General features: G+C 47.9%; 1 protein-coding gene across 7 annotated transcripts in view; it reads left to right on the forward strand.

Annotated features, from left to right (window-relative positions):
- Positions 1-17,426, forward strand: part of PASD1 (PAS domain containing repressor 1) — a 111,856-nt gene that overhangs the window by 89,689 nt on the left and 4,741 nt on the right. For 5 of the 7 annotated variants that reach the window (XM_029997541.2, XM_029997540.2, XM_029997543.2 and 2 more), the window contains 11 exons: positions 3,291-3,397; positions 6,156-6,303; positions 8,426-8,507; positions 10,406-10,529; positions 11,337-11,437; positions 11,919-12,005; positions 12,955-13,113; positions 13,651-13,854; positions 14,708-14,910; positions 15,710-15,802; positions 16,286-16,493. In XM_029997541.2, coding sequence (XP_029853401.1) covers positions 3,291-3,397; positions 6,156-6,303; positions 8,426-8,507; positions 10,406-10,529; positions 11,337-11,437; positions 11,919-12,005; positions 12,955-13,113; positions 13,651-13,854; positions 14,708-14,910; positions 15,710-15,802; positions 16,286-16,493 — 1,516 coding nt within the window. Of the gene's footprint in view, positions 1-3,290; positions 3,398-6,155; positions 6,304-8,425; positions 8,508-10,405; positions 10,530-11,336; positions 11,438-11,918; positions 12,006-12,954; positions 13,114-13,650; positions 13,857-14,707; positions 14,911-15,709; positions 15,803-16,285; positions 16,494-17,426 lie in introns of all 7 variants that reach the window. The other 2 variants (XM_029997544.2, XM_029997546.2) reach the window with 2 other exon arrangements.

Below are 17,426 nucleotides of genomic sequence, written 5' to 3' on the forward strand. Positions count from 1 at the left end.
AATGCCATATGGTGGGCTCAGATTCAGCTTGGTGAATGAAACAGAGTGGAACTACTTTATTAAGCTGATTAATATAGGATTCATTTTCTTCAAAAGAAGCTGGAGGTTTTTGTTCACTCTTTTACTTCTCTGTATGTGACATGTATGCATAAGCACATTGCAAAATCCTACCCTTTCCATTATCCCTCCCTTAGCAAGCTGTGCAAAGGTAGTCATTACTAGAAATAGAAGACTAGTAAATAAGGCTGTAGGGGAAAAAAATACTTGGGAGGAAAAAACCCTAAATATCATCTGCATATTTACAGCAACAAAGAGAGAGAACAAATATAAATGAATAATAACTTGCATTTATAAAGTAGACAAGATGCGTACCTCACATTCCTTACCTTGACGCACGGAGGAACTGACCCTGCGACAGCCCTACGGTTAATGGTGTGTGGTTTGGGACAGTTGGCTTATTAGTCATGTTGTCAAGATCTTGCTGGAGTGACTTTGTTAGACTTTAATTGGCCTGTCCAATAATGCACATTTTTCAGAATGAGGTGATTAATGTTAAGATTCGTGAAAGAGCCCTAAGCCCCTTACTTCGCTGTCTGATGAAGTGAGCTGGTTTTCCAAAGGGCTGTGTCCCAGCAGTTCCTGTGAATAAGGTGAGCAGGAGCTGCTTTGAAACCTATCAAAGAGTCTTTTGATGAATCTGGGTTATGACTCAGAGAGGAATCTTTCTGCGCTGGGTGCTTGCAGCCACTCTGGTCCCACTGATATCCCCAGTGAGGAAACTGTTGTTACTGAGAGTAAATTAAGCTGATGCAGATGCTGAGGTAGAGTTTGTGACAGCCCTGGATGGGAGTGGTAAGCCCAGACCCAAGAATGAGCAAGGGATCGTGGGGGTTGTCTCATTTAATCACCGATTCAAACCTCTCTCCAGTACAGTCTGCAGGACGCTGTGAAATGTTGTTGGGTGTTTTGCTGTTTCTTGCTTATTTGTGTCAACTCACGTCACCCGATGCTGAGGTGTGCCATCAGTAGGGACAGAGGGTACCCAGCACGAGTCGGAATCAGGACCTTTGCTATCATGACAATAACATACATTGCACTAAAGATAGATAATGCAGAAAGCACTCCATAGATCTGGATAAACATTAGAAAACTAGGAAAAAATCTGTATTCTGGGTCGACATGTAAATATGTGTAGAGGAAGAAAACCTGTCAACCTTGATAACGATCTATTTCTCTTCTGCACTGTGGTCCTCTCCTTATTTTCCCTTCATTTATTAAACAACTGCACTCAAAAGGCTCTCTGAAGATTGTGCATTTCCATTTGCACAGCGAATTGCAGGCCTCAAGGCTGGAACTTAAGCTAACAAGACACTTTCAAATTGTTCCACAAGCAAGGCAGCTCCTTGTCAAATGACAGAGGAGGAGCATTTTGGGGTTGCTTTCTCATTTAAAGAATTCTGGTGAAAGTCATAATACTTTCCTGATCAGCTTAAATGTTTATCTGATGTGCATCTGAAAGACATTATTGTCTTGAATATAAGCATGTTATTAAAGATGGGAGAGACACTGGTGTGTTCTGCCAAAGAGACAGCAAGGAAGGACACTTTAATAAATACACATATTATCATCATTAACAGAATCTGGGTCACATGAGGAAAAGGAACACAGTGCTCTATGAAACATTATTTGAATAAAGCAAGCTGTATTGTGGCGGAGACCACTGTGTACTAAGTGCACTCTGTTTCAAGAGATTTGCCATCGGAGAGTGTTGAGGGCTGGCTGTTCCAGCCAAGCCCTTGTGCTGGGACTCGGCAGCTCCTGCTCGGACCTTGATCTTCCTGGGGCTGCTGTTGAGCTGATCCCTGGCTGTCCTTCTTTTCCCCCATTTCCCATTTGGTGCCAGACTGCCCACAGTTGTGGGGAAGAGGGGGGTTATAGACCTGTCTGGGCTCTCTTTAGTTGAATAATCTATGCCCACCGTGTCTCTCAAGAGTACAAATGTGGAGCTCGGTCGCTCAGCCGAGACAGGAGAAGTTCCCCCATTAATATCCGGAAGACTCAGGACTGATCCATCCAAACCCAAATGTACTTACACTTAAATTATTTTTTTGCTCATGTTCTTGGCCACTTTATGGCATTCACCTTCCTTAAGAAGGTCACTTGACAGCCCAAGAGAAGGGCAGCGGGAGAGGCACGTTTGATAGGCAGTGACACCTTCAGCCTGCCCCGGTTTCGAATTGTTAACCATTTCGCTAACACACCGCCGCCTTATCCCTGAGGAACGCGCTGAACTTGGCAGGTGAGACTCATGCTATCAGCACATCCAGCAGCCAAAACAAATAGGTGGAGCCAAATTAGCACAAGTCCTGCCTCACCAAGTGCGTGCAGTGATTGAATTGGTGCAAGCAGGAGTGTACTTGAGCACTAGGGGACAGAAGGTGGCATGCTGATAGAGGGGGTAGAGGCAAAAATAGTGGTTTTCTCCTCACATTTCAGTGTTGTTTCATAATCATAAGCTAGCAGGCTCCAGTGAAGGCTGTGCAGAAGCTCAGTGTTGTTAGGACATGTGCTTAAAAAAAAAAAATAAATCTCATATTTTGCCTAGAAAAGGGAAAATCTAGAATTGACAGCAGAATAGTCAGGTAAGTCATTGCAATGTGTCTATCTAAATACTTCGTCAATTCCTTCTCTTCCTGCCATAGAAATAACAGTCCTTAAAACCAGCTCCATGCCTATTCTTACCTTTACTACCAGCATAGAAATATTTTTGCTGGTTATGATTTCCCAAGCTTTTCCATGGGAACAATTACTTTTTCTTTTACCCAAGCTGGTCCTGACACACATTGCAGCTTCCCACTTACTCTTTCTTCTACAGTTACTACCCAGATGACATTTACATCCAATCTACTGAATAATTTTACTCGAGCTCCATGTTATTATGCACAGGAACAGCCATAGCGTTTCTCAAGCTGTGTGTCTCACAAGCATGCTTAATGAATTGAGTCACATACGTACGTGCCTTTCTCTACACCCACATAATGAATAGGCTATGAAACAGTAAACACACACCTTTTCATTTTCTCAATTTTTACCTCTCCCTTACTGGTTTGTTGTTTTTTTTTTTGCTTGTATATGAAAAGACATCATTGTGTATATGAAAATCCACTCCTGATTGCCCTGCCAAGTGAACGTACAAGATGGTTTTGGTTGCAAGTATCGCAGTGTATATCTGCCAGGATGTCAGTGTGTCAGGTTTTGTGCTCACTCCCTGCCCTTTGCTTCCCTTCTAGGGCTCCACCTATTATAGGATATTTACCCTTTGAGGTTCTGGGAACGTCAGGGTATGATTACTACCATGCAGATGACCTGGAGCTTCTTGCTAGGTGCCACGAACACTGTAAGTTCCTCTCCCTTTGCAGCGTGCCTGTCTTTGATCTTGTTTGTCACTTGTGCAAAACCTTTTACTGTCATCACAAAAGGCATCTTTATCTGGGGCACGAGGGAATTCTCTCTTCCCACGACAGACTGTCATATCTGACGCTTACCTGGGATGTTGAATCCCTGCAGAACTCACTCAGATCAGGAACTCTTTGTGCGGGTTTCCCAAATTGGCAGATACCCTGTTTGAGCACAGGTTTTCTGAGAGTGAAATGAGATTAATAGATGGGAGGTCAGAACTTTCCACCCTCTGCCCCCAGCTTGTGAAGGCAGCCCCAAACCCTGGGAGTTTTGTCGGTCGTCACAGTTCGTGGGCTCTTGCTGTTCCACCGGGCTCCGGAGTCAGCCAGGAGGCTCAGCTCACCAAAATGCCTTCTGAAGGCAGCACTTGGATCCCCTGCCTGTGCAATTAGATGTTGTGAACCTCACTCACTATTAGTAAAATGCTTCTGGAGATCCATACTCTTTTTTAAGTACAAAAGTACTGAATACAGATTCCCTGTGGATGAAGATGGCTCATTTTGGTTGACCTGAAAGTAAAGCAGAAAAGTCCAGTTCAGGCTGATGTGTGAACACCAGAGACCATCCATGACGTTCATCTTTGTGCAAGGTGAAATACTGTGACCTGCAAGAGCCCAGGAGGAGCCAGGTCAGAAGGAGCACTTAGCCCGAGTACTGCGGCAGTGCAGCCCGCTGCTGAAGAGCCATGTCCTGCTGAAGACTGGAGCTGATGTGAGGAGGGGCAAAAGGTGGCAGCAGACGTGGTCTACTATTAATCAGTGTGCTGTTCCTACCAGATGAACACGTGAGATGCTTTATCCCTAAGACTGTTTTTCCATTTTATTGCATGCACTTCAGACGGAGATACTGAGCCGCAATTAGGTCTGTCATCCAGCTGGTTTGCATTGTCAAGCGCTGTAATGAAAAGTAACTAAGCAGTTTGTAAAATGCATCTAGGTAATCGGGTATTTTGCCAAGAAATATTACTTATAGGTTGCCTGTTGGGCAAACTCTCTATCTGTTTGTCTCCGCTATCTCTGAAAGGAGAGTGTCAAAAGGAAACAAGGACACCCCAGAGAGTGGCGAAGGTGCGATGCTGTCATTACGCTGAGATGCAGAGCAGCGCGATGCAGGGACACCAAGAAGCTCCACAGCCCCCCAGCACGCTGGAGCTAGACAAGCTGCTTTGTCCCTGAGTTGCAAACCACCTCCGTCTTTACCACGTACTCCCAGCCACTTACATGTATAAGATGCTAAAGGACCTAGTAGAGAATGGACAAAATTACTTCTCTGAATGTCAAGTTTCCCCACTCCACTTGCCTGCTGGCTTTTCTGCCCTGTCAAGGCAAAGTGCTGGTACAAGACAGGCGGTGGGGAAGCGGTTGCCCAGCTGAGCATACAAAGGAAGCTGTGAAAGGGGCTAGACACAAGTTGTGCCAAGTGCAGCAAGTGTGTAGATGGGACTATCAAAGGAATATTTTAATTGTTCTCAAGTAAAGTACTTTTTAGTGCTGTTTGCTTAAAAGACCATTCAGACAGAAGTGAGCTACTTTTAACCAGACGATGTCCCTTTGGTAGTATGTGCATGCAGTTTGACGTAGACGCTAACTATATTGAGAGTGGGGTCAGGTCATTCAGCAGAGAATCTATTTAGTGATTTATGTTCTACATATTTGCTAGCCACAGATCTCCTCTTACATCTTAAAAGAGTATTTGCACAACGCACCTGAAGGAAAGGATCTTTCAGTGTTACTGTGCAGAGGGACAAAGTAAAGTGCTGGCAAAGTGACTTATAGAAGTTGCTTCAGGAAATCTCTGCCAGGACTAGGAGCTGAGCGATCCCCAGCATGGCGTGTTAGCCAGAAGGCCTTTGCTAAGTGCTTCATCTAAAGCCCATGACTGTTAATGGGATCGCTAAAGAAGTTAGTCCCGATATTTAACAAAATAGAGGTGTGCAGGTGAGTAAAAATACTTGGGTTAGTGTGGCTTGATAAGTTCCTGTTTGTCAGGTTGACCGCTCTGGGCAGGCATCTTGCCTACTGTGAAGTGAAGTGGGTTTGCTTAAACCACGTTTGTATTTTACTTTGCATTAATTATGGGTATTTTAAGTCAGCAGGTTTCGTTTTGTACTCCCAGCAGTCCGGGAACAATTAATGTGGTTAATTAATGTAGTTCCCCTCATTATTTTCCAGTTGTATTACACCACTTGAGATTTTTCTGGACATACCCTGATAATACATACCAGTCTGGTGTATTTAGGTCATCTCTTGAAAGAAAACTCTCAGTTAAACTGCTAAAATTCCACTATCTTATTGTTTTGTGTCACTGTTAGGATCCTGACTTCAAGCCCCTGGTCTTTGAAATGCATTCTCATGTACTTGTGAAAGGCCAATACTTTGTTTAATTTATGGTTTTTATGCTTATTTCAGAGGAGCCCATGAATAAGTTATAAGAATATAGCTAGTTATATGGTTATGCCAATTATAAGAACAATCTCAAAATAGCAAAGAAGTGCACTCTTGAAAAGAGTAGCAGAAAAGAACCCAATTAAAAGCCCAGTACGTGGTTGCGTATTGTGTCATGTTTATAAAACTGCAAGAGCCGTTTTAGTGCAGTAGCAGACTGCAAGAGGCGTATGGGACCAAGTGGTTTTTCTAATCACCTTTGCACCATGAAATTTCTGTTTGCTATAAATTGCTTTCTTTTTTGTTTAACAGTGATGCAGTTTGGAAAAGGGAAGTCCTGTTACTATCGGTTCCTGACCAAAGGCCAGCAGTGGATATGGCTGCAGACACACTACTACATCACCTACCACCAGTGGAATTCCAAACCCGAGTTCATCGTTTGCACTCACCTGGTAGTTAGGTAGGAGCAAGCGCCAAACACTTCACAATGTATGTCCCATGTGCTCATCCATTATTTTCTCTAGTTCTGTTTTGCCTTAGCCAAATATTTGCTGTGCATATTGATGCACTAAGATGGTATGCAATTCTATAAAACTATTATGACAGGGAACATGGGGAAAAGCATAATGTGTTTTCGTTACTCATTTTTTTTTGCAACCGGGCCAAAAGCCTGCAAGCCACCATTGGCCAAGTCTATCAGTGTGTTACATTCCCCTTTTATCCTTAGCGATGACATGGCCGTAGGAAGAATTAAAGCTGTTAAGAATCAGACGGCTTTATGGGTGTGAATGGGATCATACATCTCCTGCGAAACCTTTTGATCAGGGCTTTAAATCTTTATGACTTGAAGTCAGCTGCTGTCCTGCTAGCCTTCCTCCTCACCTGAAATTCAGCCCAGGATCCCCCTCTAGTGGGAAGCTGCTGGTGCTCGGTTGCAGACCCGTGCTGGAAGGCGGTGCGTGTGTGGGATGCTCTGTGATATGCACCTTCTGGAGGCGAATCTGCTTGATTACCACTGTCATCTCAAAAAAGATTGTGTTAAGAATGAGAATATATTTACTGAAGGGCTTGAAAAAATAATGACGTACTGGTTTGCTCTATTAACTTGAGTAAGGTTGTTGCTCGCTGCATCTTTCTTTACTGTCAGGAATCAATTTGTGAATTTTTTTCTGGTCCCCCTTTTTGCTGTCAAACATCTGGAAGAACAAACACTAGTAAACTGGGATTCTTCTCTAGATTCTGAAACAGACTGAGAACACCTTACACCACTAAACAGGTGTAAGTGATTAGAGCTGTGTGTGCCGATATAAACTACATGTCAAGTGTTATCATAAGCAAATGTTAGGCAGAGAGATTGCTTCTGAGCTGTGTTGTTTCTGCTGCCCTGCAGGGAATTTGGCTTCACTTTAAGCTCTGTATTTATTGTGCATGAACTTGTTTCTTCTTTCTGCTTCCAGTGTCTCTTAAACCTAGTGATATAGTCCTAAATAGATTTTGAAATTCAATTCTGTCTCATATAGTTAAGATTCAGAATACATTATTGAAACACACAGGTTAAAATGTGATTTCAGGAAAATTCACTGCCTACGATGATATAAGTGAGTTCAGTTCAGCAACTTCTCTTGCGTCCCACAAAGGTTATGGCCCGTTAATATTTCAGCACCCTAAATTCTGGCACCTTTCAGTGCCCACAATCCACAAGCACTCAAAGAGTCTTTAAAACATCCTCTCCAATTTATCCTAATGGTGAGTCATGTGGCATTGTTTACTGTAAGTATTTTATTATTTAAGGGAAAAACAGTGAGGAAAGCAAATATACACTTTTAGAGGCACATTCCTGGGGATTCCTGCACCTGGGCGGCTGTCAGTTTGTATTCAGAGCTTCCGCTGGAGTGAGGGATGTTAATTCTGATGTAGCACGCTGCACGGCTCCGTGCGCACCCTCAGAAAGAGGGGACCTGACCTCCTCCTCCTCCCCAGGGCACTGGCTTAGGTCTCACTGAGCTACCGTACAACATGCAAAAAATTGATTCTTGATCATCAGCAGGTTAGAAAATAAATGTACATTTGCTATGGCAGTTTACCTGCACAGAAGCTGTAGGATCATTTTTCTGCCTCATTATGGAAAATGGGAATCTCCCTTATTAGGAAAACTGTACTGAGAACAGACACCCATTTTGTCTTCAGTAACCAAGTGCACTTTGCGTTTAGATTAGTTTTGCTTGAAGGCATCCAGGGCCAAAATTTGCAAAGGAGAGTCTACATTTGTGCTTGGAATGATTAGTACAATTAATCATATAGGCTCTGCAGTCCTGGGCACAGTGGGACTGGGACACCGCCCTGTTGTTTCTAGTCTGTGGATATTCAGCATGTGCAGTTATTCACAGATTGCAAGGCTGTATGATGATGTTCCTCTAAGCACCTTGTATATGAGAGAGAGAGTGTGTGTGTGTGTGTGCTGTGCAAAGCTTGTGACTCCACATGAAAAGGGCATAGTGACCTGTATGGTAGGCTAGTTACCATACAGTAAACAATACCCAGACTGAAAAACTGGATTTTAAATTTTGTTTTATTTTTTTTAGTTATGCGGAAGTTCGAGCTGAAAGAAGGCGAGATCTTGGCCTTGAAGAGTCATCAATTGAACTGGCATCCTCTTCTCTAAAGGTACCATGTCCCTTCACAGTTCAATGAGTAGGTGTTTAAACCAAACTGAGTAATCACTGACCAATCTTAGGAAAATATCTGTTCTTTCGTCTCCTTCTCCTTTACTCCCATCTCCTTCCAAGCCTTCAGTTGGGTTATGACTCAAGCAGACCCTGAGAAGTTCTCCACCGCATAGCTCTAACCGGCCTGTCTTGGTTCAGGCGTGTAACTGCAAATTCAGCGGTTGCATTGCTGCTGTTCTGCTATTCATTATCTTTCTGAGACCGTTACTCAAACAGTAGGTTAAACCACCTCAGTTCAGAAGCAGAAAAGTAGAGCCGGAGCTGGAGGCTAGATTGCTGTACCTGTCACCATTAGTAAGGCGCAGAGGATCCGAGCGCAGGGCAGTACCACATGGTACCTGTTTTGTTAATGCCAGCTCTTCGCTGATACTCAGACAAAGATTGGAAGTGAAGGGAAAACACTTATGCCAGATTTTAGCTCTGTTTACACCATTGGACAGCATCGCGTCAAGTGTAGGATTGTGACCAGAGCAATAATTCGCATGGCTTGAATCAGTCTGGCATCCCAACACACCTGCCCAATTAACAAGGTTATTTTAATTACTTTTAAGTTCTTCCTCTCAGTAATTTACAAATAATACCAGTAATCAAAGTAATTTCAAGTGGATTGTTGTGTAATTATCATTCCATTAGCCTCATTGCTCTTCAGACATTATTTTATAGAAGCTGTTTATGGGATGTATGGGGGAAGCTGTCCCAGAGATGTTTTGCGCTTGAGCAAGGACTGTCTTGCAAACAGCTGCTTTTCTGTCACCACAGCACACTTCTGTGTCTTTTTCCCCTTTCCACATGATAGCTGAGATGTTTTTTGGCAGACCTTAAGCTGCATCTGTTGATGTGAGGCAGCTGGAGGAGAGGCAGAATGATCCCTCCCATTGCTTGATCTTCTGGAAGGGAGTGGGAAGCTCCCTGGGGGGGGGGTGGCACGGCCATCGTGGTCACCCATGTCCTGCAGGTGAGACATTCCTCTACTACCCAACAGCATAAACAGCACAGTTTGCCATAAACCATCTGCCAGGTGGCATCTGTCATTTTGGTGTGACGGCTCCAAAGCCATTAATATTCCCTAGCTTGGGCTGTTCCCCTCCGCGGATGTGCTGCCAGGTTCCTGCCCAGAACAGCCTGCTGGGAGCAACTGCTCCCCAGGGAGCGGCGAGCAGCGTTGCAGCCCTCAGCATCACCCGGTACCCGTCCCTCGCGGGAGCCGTTTGCTGTAGGTTCTCCTAGGGCTGCAGCTGGTGTCCCTGTGCCACTGCCGCTCCGTGTCCCTTCCCGGCCATCTCTCTCCATCTCTGCAGTGAATAAAACCATTCCCCAGCCAGCCCCTCCTGCCGCCTTCATTCGTTACCTCTGCCACCACTGCCCAGTGTGCCACGGCCAACAGACTGTGACATCCCTGAAGAAATCAGGCAGAAGGAAGCTAATTACAAAAAAACGTATTCCCACGTGCACACAGCTCCGCAGGCAGGACAGCGGGAGGGTGGCAGGCCGGAGCGCGGGGCACGGGCGGCAATCCCCACGGCGTTCGCCTGACACACGGCGCGTCCCCCCCACCGCCGCTTGCTGCCGTCGGATGGGTGTCCCAGGACAGAAATGCCGGGGGTGCCTGGGATGTGATCCTGAGGGTCCTGTCTGCACAGGGATACCCGAAGGCTTTAGCGTGAACATTCAGGCGCCGACCGAGCACTGCGCCGGGGTTTGGGGCTGCGGCGCTGGCCCTCTCTGCGCCCAGCCTGCTGTTTTTCTCTGCCAGCAAGCGGTCAGGGAGGTGGAGGTCCCCTCCAGTGCCGTCCTTTGCTGCTGATGATCTCGCCGCTTGTGTTTCGCTCCCCGCAGAGCCACAGCAGCTACCTGGACGTGGGGCGGTGCGGCAGCAGCCAGGACGCCAGCCGGGAGGGAGTTTCGCTGTCGTCCCACAGCTCCCGGCGCTCCTCGCACACCGCCCTCTCCGACTCCGCGTGTAGGTGACTCCGCGTGTAGGTGCCAGCGTGGCCGGGGACAGCCCGGCGTGGGGGAGTGGAGCGGGCTGGAGGGCAGAGCAACCTCCAAAATACTGGGGTTCAGCTGGAAGCGACCGAGTCGGGGCGGGAGCGGGGTGCTCAGCACCGGGACCGACGTGCTGTGCCGTAAGGAGTTACGGTACGGCAGCAGAGCCGCGGCCGCGTGCTGCCTTCTCCCTCGTAGCCCGCTGCCTGTGTGAGAGCAGCTGTCCCCCCCGTGTGCCACCAGCTGAGGGTTGTGGGTGGTTGCTGTGGCTCGGGGGACAGGAGGGGACTCGCTCAGCTGAAGCAATTTGATGGAGTCCCGAACCTCGCTGACAAAACTTTTATTATGAGGTAGTCCTGTCCCTGATGATAGGTCCCTGCAGAAGGAGAGCAGAAGGCTGCCTGCCTTGCTGCCAGCTTCGTGCCAGCTCCCACGAGTGTCCCCCCCTGCCCGGGGGACAGTAGCGAGGCGACCGCAGTGCCCATGCGTGCGGGGCCACGGGTCAGAGCCAACTCAGGGGGCTTTTCTTGAAATACTTGCCAGGGGAGAGTGGGAAAGCTTATCTGGGGACGCCCACGGAGGGGAAGGCTGAAACGGGGCGTTCGCATCAGCAGGGAACCCCCCGAGTCAGGCGGGGAGCCAGAGGGACCTCGGAGGGCGGTTTGGGGACCCGGTTCGGCAGCGTTTGGGTCGCCGCTCGTCCGCGTAACGCGGAGTTCAGGCTCAGCCAGGGTACTCGGGCACGGGTCTGCCGTATCATAGTAAACCGTCTCTTTTCCAGCCACGTCGTCCATGCGACACACGGACACCAGCACTCCCACCCGGCCGTCGGGGCAGGCGGAGAAGGCAGGCCTGCGGCTGGCATCAGCTGGAAGCGCTCAGGTCGGTGGTACCGGCGAGCAAAAGCCTTTCTGATGCCGTAAAGGAATCAGCTTGGCAAGCGTCGATCTTGCCCTCAGAGAGGCTGGATCCCCACCTCTGAGCGTGCTGGGCCTGAGCGTGGGATTTCCCGGGGCTGTGGGGAGCGCTGCTGGCCGGCAGAGCGGGTGGAGGGCCGAGAGGGGCTCCTTTCGGGATTCGGTCTGCTCCTCCCGGCCAAACGCCTTCTCACACCGCCAGCCCGCTTTTCTCGGGGTTTCTACGCGTGAGATGGCCTTTATCCAAAAGTGGATGCTGACACCGAGGATTTGCAATCAGCAGGGGGCACGCAGGGGCTTAAATTCTCCCTTCAGACTCTCCTCAGGTCTCCTCATGGTGTTGTCTAATTCCCTGCACTTATTTATCACCAGTACGAGCTGGTATCGCACCAACTCTGCACTAGAGGTGCTATGGACCTACAGTAAGGCAAGGTTTTCATTTCTAGGCCATAGTAACTCCTCAAGCCCCTGGTGAGCACCTCCCTCAGCATCCCGTGGCTCAGCCGGCAGTCCCCTCTCAGCACGCTGTGATGGTACGTGGTTTATTTTTGTTAAACGCACTGGTATGGCCAGTCAGCGGGGCAGACTCGGTGGCTCCGGTTCGCTGCTCTTACCTCCTTGCTGGCTGGTCCCGGCGTGGGGGCTAGCTTTCAGTGCCCTTTCTGTTGCTGTTACTGGGGTTTATGTGCAACCAAATTATTGCAACCACTTATTTGAGCTAGGAGACAGCAGGTAGGACACCCAAGGAAATAGCTTAGGAAAAGGTTTACGCTTGTTAAAACCATTGGGGGCTGCTGAAGGCTCATCTCTGAATTGCTAGCAACTAACTACAGGCTGATACAACGCTGAAGAGTTTTATTGCCCTCGTAGAGGAAGGGGATGTCATGGAAGGTTTGAGTTAGGCCAGAAAAAGGAAAAAAAAAAACCACAAGAAAAATGTGGGAGTCATAAATCATAGCTATGAGGCCTGTCCTCATGGAGCTTTGAGGTCAGTGTAGTAAACATTTAGACTGTAATACAGGATTGAAGGTGGCCAAGGTAGGTGTGAAGGATGGATCCCAGGGTGGGATTAAAACCTAACTTGAGCCTGGCATTTGGCAAACGTAATTGGCAGCACAACTGAAAGCCCAGCCTGGAGGTGTGGCGAAGGTTTTCATGCAGCATCTGCCACAAAACACAAGTGGTCCAAAATCAGCAGGGTGTCACACTAAAGGGACAGGGGAGTCCCGTGCGTAGGCACTGCATCTGCACGGAAATGTAACAGACCAAGATCTGGAGTGAAGCACTGAGTATGAGCCAGCTGTGCCGCTGCTCTGGAAGTACACTGGTACTTTGGTTAAATATGCAATTGCCGTTTTTTGTCAGCATCGTATTTTCTATGGCAAAAGCTGAAAAACAGTCGTTTTTGTGAAGCCAGTATCACTATGAATGTGAGTAGCAGGACTGGTCCTACCCCGTGGTCTTGTTCTCTGTTCTCCGCAGCCAGTGTACCATTTCCCGACCCAGCTGGGGATGATGCATCAGCTGAAAGAGCAGCTGGAGGAGAGGACTCGCATACTGCAAGCTGACATCAAGACACAGCAAGAAGAGCTCCACGTCATCAAGGAGCAGCTCCAGCTAGTGCAGGACTCCAACCTGCAGGTACACCCGGGGTTCCCAAACCCACAAACCGTTTGCTTTTCTTTTGAGTACACAGATCAGTAACAAAATTGTCAGTGGCAAAATCATTTAGAGATGAGCTCTGGATAAATTGGTAGTTTGGTCTCAGATGTGAGAGTAGTGTCTCCCAGGAGATGAGTGGTGTCAGTATCTGCTTAAGTATTGAATCAGTAATTTTCATGATTTAGAAAAAAACAATCCGGAGCTAATCCAAAGTCCCCCCTGCACAAGAAGCTTGGCAGTTCAGTGGTTGGTTAGTGCTGCTGGATCGCCACACTGGCAAAATGCAACAGGCATAACGGAGCTGGAATGGTCATGGCTCTGAATAAATGTTTGGGCACAAGCTAACATTTGATTTTCCATTATTCGTGGTTCACTTTGCCCCTGGATTTAGAGGTGGTGCTGCTGCAGTGTTATATATATGTTGATAGAGACAGCCTGGGAGCCAGAGACGGTATCTGCCAGGCAGTGCAACCATTGTATGAGCTGCGACAACTCATGTGTCTCTCCTATTTAAAGATGCTGATGCAGCAGCCGATCCCCGTCGTCTTTAACAACGTGCAGCACCCGAGCCCCAGGAGGCCACCGCCGCCGGGGACGCCCAGGCAGACCACGGCCAAGAAGTCACAGCAGCAAGGCCTTATGGGGACAAAGCACTACTGCAGCACCCACCTGCTGTCACCGCGCCAATTCCTCAGGGACCCCTGCGGCACGGCCGCCCAGGTCCGCTGCCGGCTTCGTTGTCTTCATCGTCCCCTTTCCTGGCTTTTAAATACTTGTCCCCCCTCTCCGTGGTCCCGCGCATCTCCTCTGTGCTGGTTTTACTCCGTAGCTGGCATTACGAAATTTGTGTCGGGAGTCAGTTGCGAATGATGTCATTCAACTGTAAAAATAAAAGCCAAGTAGCCTAAAAACATTAAACCCTGGGGACCGCTGGAGCCGTCCTGGTGACCAGAGAGGAACTGAGTGGGAGGACTGGGCTCTCATTCACTTGTTTGCGATTGCAGCATGATGCTCGTTCATAGCCAGTGAGAGTTGTGACCTTGTAACATGGGGAAGTAGGCATAATTTTAAAAGATTAATTTTCTTCTGCCTGAGAAGTCTTGGAAGGCAGCTTTGAAAAACAAGTTTGTCATCGCTAGACCTAAATCCACTATATTGATGGTCACATCCCCTTGGGAAAGAATTGAGGTGTCCAAAAGCAAAAAATACCAAAACTGCTGGTTTAAAGGACAGATGAGATGCTTTCCTTGGGGACTTTGGATTTGCACTCCTCCTGCCCTCTTAAGCTGGTCTCTTCTCTCTCCAGCCTTGCATGTCCTTACCCTTGTACTCTGATTTCTCAAGAGACCGTCTGCTCCTACCGCTGGGGATCCCAGCACCTGCCGTGCAGGGACAACAAACGAAAACAACGGGTTGGTTGTCCTGAACAGATATACTGTTCCTACTGCTGTGTTCAGGGAGAATATCCTACTGCTCTTTCTCCTTTTCCCACCTGCATACTGGAAGCAGTTATTTTAGCCTTCCAATTAGGGAGCTTTAAAAACTTACGTGGGTATCTCTGTCTTCACTTCAGGTGCAGCAGCAGCAGCAGCACCTATTGAGAGGAAACCAAGCCCAGCAAACGTGTCTGCCAGGGCAGACGAGCATTTCAGTGCCCCTCTACAACAACCCCATGGTGTTTTCGCAAACGCATCCCATTACAGTGGCTGCACAGATGCCGACCGATGGCAGCGAAAGGCAACCGCAGTCTGACTACAGCCAGGACAGGAGCCTCAGGTACGAACGCAGCCCTGCTGGGACCATCCTGATGGCAGTGGCAGAAAATAGCGATACCTGGGCAGCGGGGAGGGCAGGCACATCTGGGCTCAGGGGAGTGATTTTTCTCTGGGTACCACAGCAGGGACATAAGGATGTTCCCTCCCACAGAGATGTGCGTTAGTGGGGAGCCCAGTGTGCGTGCAAACAGGGTGCTGTGTGTACCATGCCCTACCCTCAGGGGCCCGAAATCCTTTTCTCTCCATATTTCCATAAATTGTCCAGGTAGCTCAGTAACCTTTGGACATCTGCTGCTGTCAGAAGGAGTGAACAGGAAAAACTAGCAGGGACAGGCTTTCCCAAACCTGTGTCTGCTTGCTCTGAAGCTCCAGAGTGTCTTTTCTCCAGCCAGGACAAGTGCCGTGGCAAAGGCATTTTTCTTTTATACAGTGCTGGAAACGTTGTGTAAAACACATACTACCGCCCCAAACTATTCAACCACCTTTCAGGGAGGTATTTGCAGACACTTTCTACAGGATCCAGCCGTTTTGAAGTACTGCGTAAGGAAACAAGATAAACCCTAGAGGTCTCACCATCTATAAAACATATTTCTTACATGAAAGATTTAGCAAGTTTCAGCTCACCTTTGCAAGTGCATTAGACAAGGTTATAGTAAGCATCCTATTTCATTAGGTTTTTTTCAGGGTGATGGTTTGCATGCTTTCAGGGAGGATTTTCAGGGATTTGTTTCTACAGACTGACAGTCAGGAGTCTGGACCTCTCCCTTTCCTGACCATCCTCTGTTTTTCTTCCACGGCAGGATGCTGTTGGATCAGTCTATCCAAGCCATGATGCCCGCCGCCAACAGCAGTGGCCAGGCCACGCAGAGCAGTGCCAGCAGGCAGCAAGGAAAGTGAGTCTTTGCTGGCCCTTGTTTTCATGCAGTGTTTTAGCACGGCATTTTAGAGCACTGAAAATTACTTTGAAAAACTTGTACATGATCACGCAAACACAAGCAGTCTCAGTCTTAAAAGAAACAAAAGCTCAGCTGGTTAGGAGAAAAAGTAATGAGAATTTTTTTTTAATTACAAAGAACTTTATGATAACTAAAATGTTTTTTAAAAATTTTTTTTAAACTGTTTTCTGGCTTTTGCAAAGCCTAAAATGCCTATCCAAGTCATGGAGGAGATATACAGCCTTAAAAACCTTAATTTTCTGCAGTTCCAGTCCATGCTTGATGGGGAAGGGGAAATCTGGAGCCTGCTTTCGCCAGGCCCTGCGTGGGTTGACAAACCCTGCTCCAGTCTGGTTCCTGCAGCACCTGGGCTCCCCAGGGCCCGCTCCGGTGGTGGGTCTGGGTTTAGGTTCTCATGCCTTATTTTCCTCCTCGTGGCAGATTCGTTGCAGAGCAGCAGATCTTGCCTCCCCCAATACAGATGCAACCAGTTACCTGTAGCACCGTCCGACCTCCAGCCCCGTCGCCCGTTTTCTCCCCATCTCTGATGATCCCCCACACCAGCTTCACATCCCACCAGACAAACACACCGGTTCATCTCCACCAGTGGCCACAGCAACAGGTTCAGCAGCACCGTCTCTACCTTCAGGTAATAGAGCTGGAACAGGTTTCTGAGGATGTGCAGGGATGGCTTTGGGATTGGGTTGGGTTTTTTGAAGAATGGGGCTTACCTGGCTAATCAAACCTGGTCAGTGCACTCGCACGTCCTCTGTTCCCATTGTATCTGCACGTATGCGAGTACTCAACCTTTCCAGGCTGGCTCTGCACCCGTTCGAGGCCATATTTTCCAATGAACTCAGTTATCACTTAGTGTCCAGAAGAAATATCCAGTTTTTCAAGCACAGCTTGTCATCCGGAGGAGCTCTGGTGGGAATCTTGCTGTAGACATGAAACATGATAAGGGATAAGCTCTTTTGAAAACATGCCTCCTGCTGTTACATCTCAGCATAGCAAGGGGTTTTATCAGCTGCTGTCACTGCTTTCTTTTAATAAATGGGTGTTTCACAACACAAACCTCTGGAGAAGGTGATATTGGTTTTTCAAAGCACAGCTTCATTAGTACCTGCCAAACCAATGACACTGCCAAGGAGAGGGGTTGTTGAAACTAATAATTAATTAGTAATACGTTCTCCAAGACTTGCCTGGTTGGCAGAGGTAAGTTACGGTCCTCCAGGCAAAGTTGGTAGAAAACAAAGCAGGAGGAGTAGGTACAGCTGAAAGTAGCCATGCAGCAGGACTGGATTTAGAGTAAGAAACAAATTGTTGTTGTCAGCAAACGTGGGCATGAGCCATCCCCGCTTTGGGTACGTGTGCTCACGGGCTGCACTGAGGTCCTGAGGACTAGCGATATGGACAGCAGAATGATGATGCTGTGGGAGATAAATAGCTCCAGGGCAACAGAAAACCAGGCTTTGGTGCCACAATGCCTTTGACGAGGGGTGAACCAGCAAGTCCAGGCCTTTGGGGTACCAGCCACGGGGTGGTACGTGGACAAGGTCGCTCTACAACCTCTTCGTTGGTT

Source organism: Aquila chrysaetos, chromosome 21, assembly GCF_900496995.4.
Source record: "Aquila chrysaetos chrysaetos chromosome 21, bAquChr1.4, whole genome shotgun sequence".
NCBI lineage: Eukaryota > Metazoa > Chordata > Aves > Accipitriformes > Accipitridae > Aquila > Aquila chrysaetos.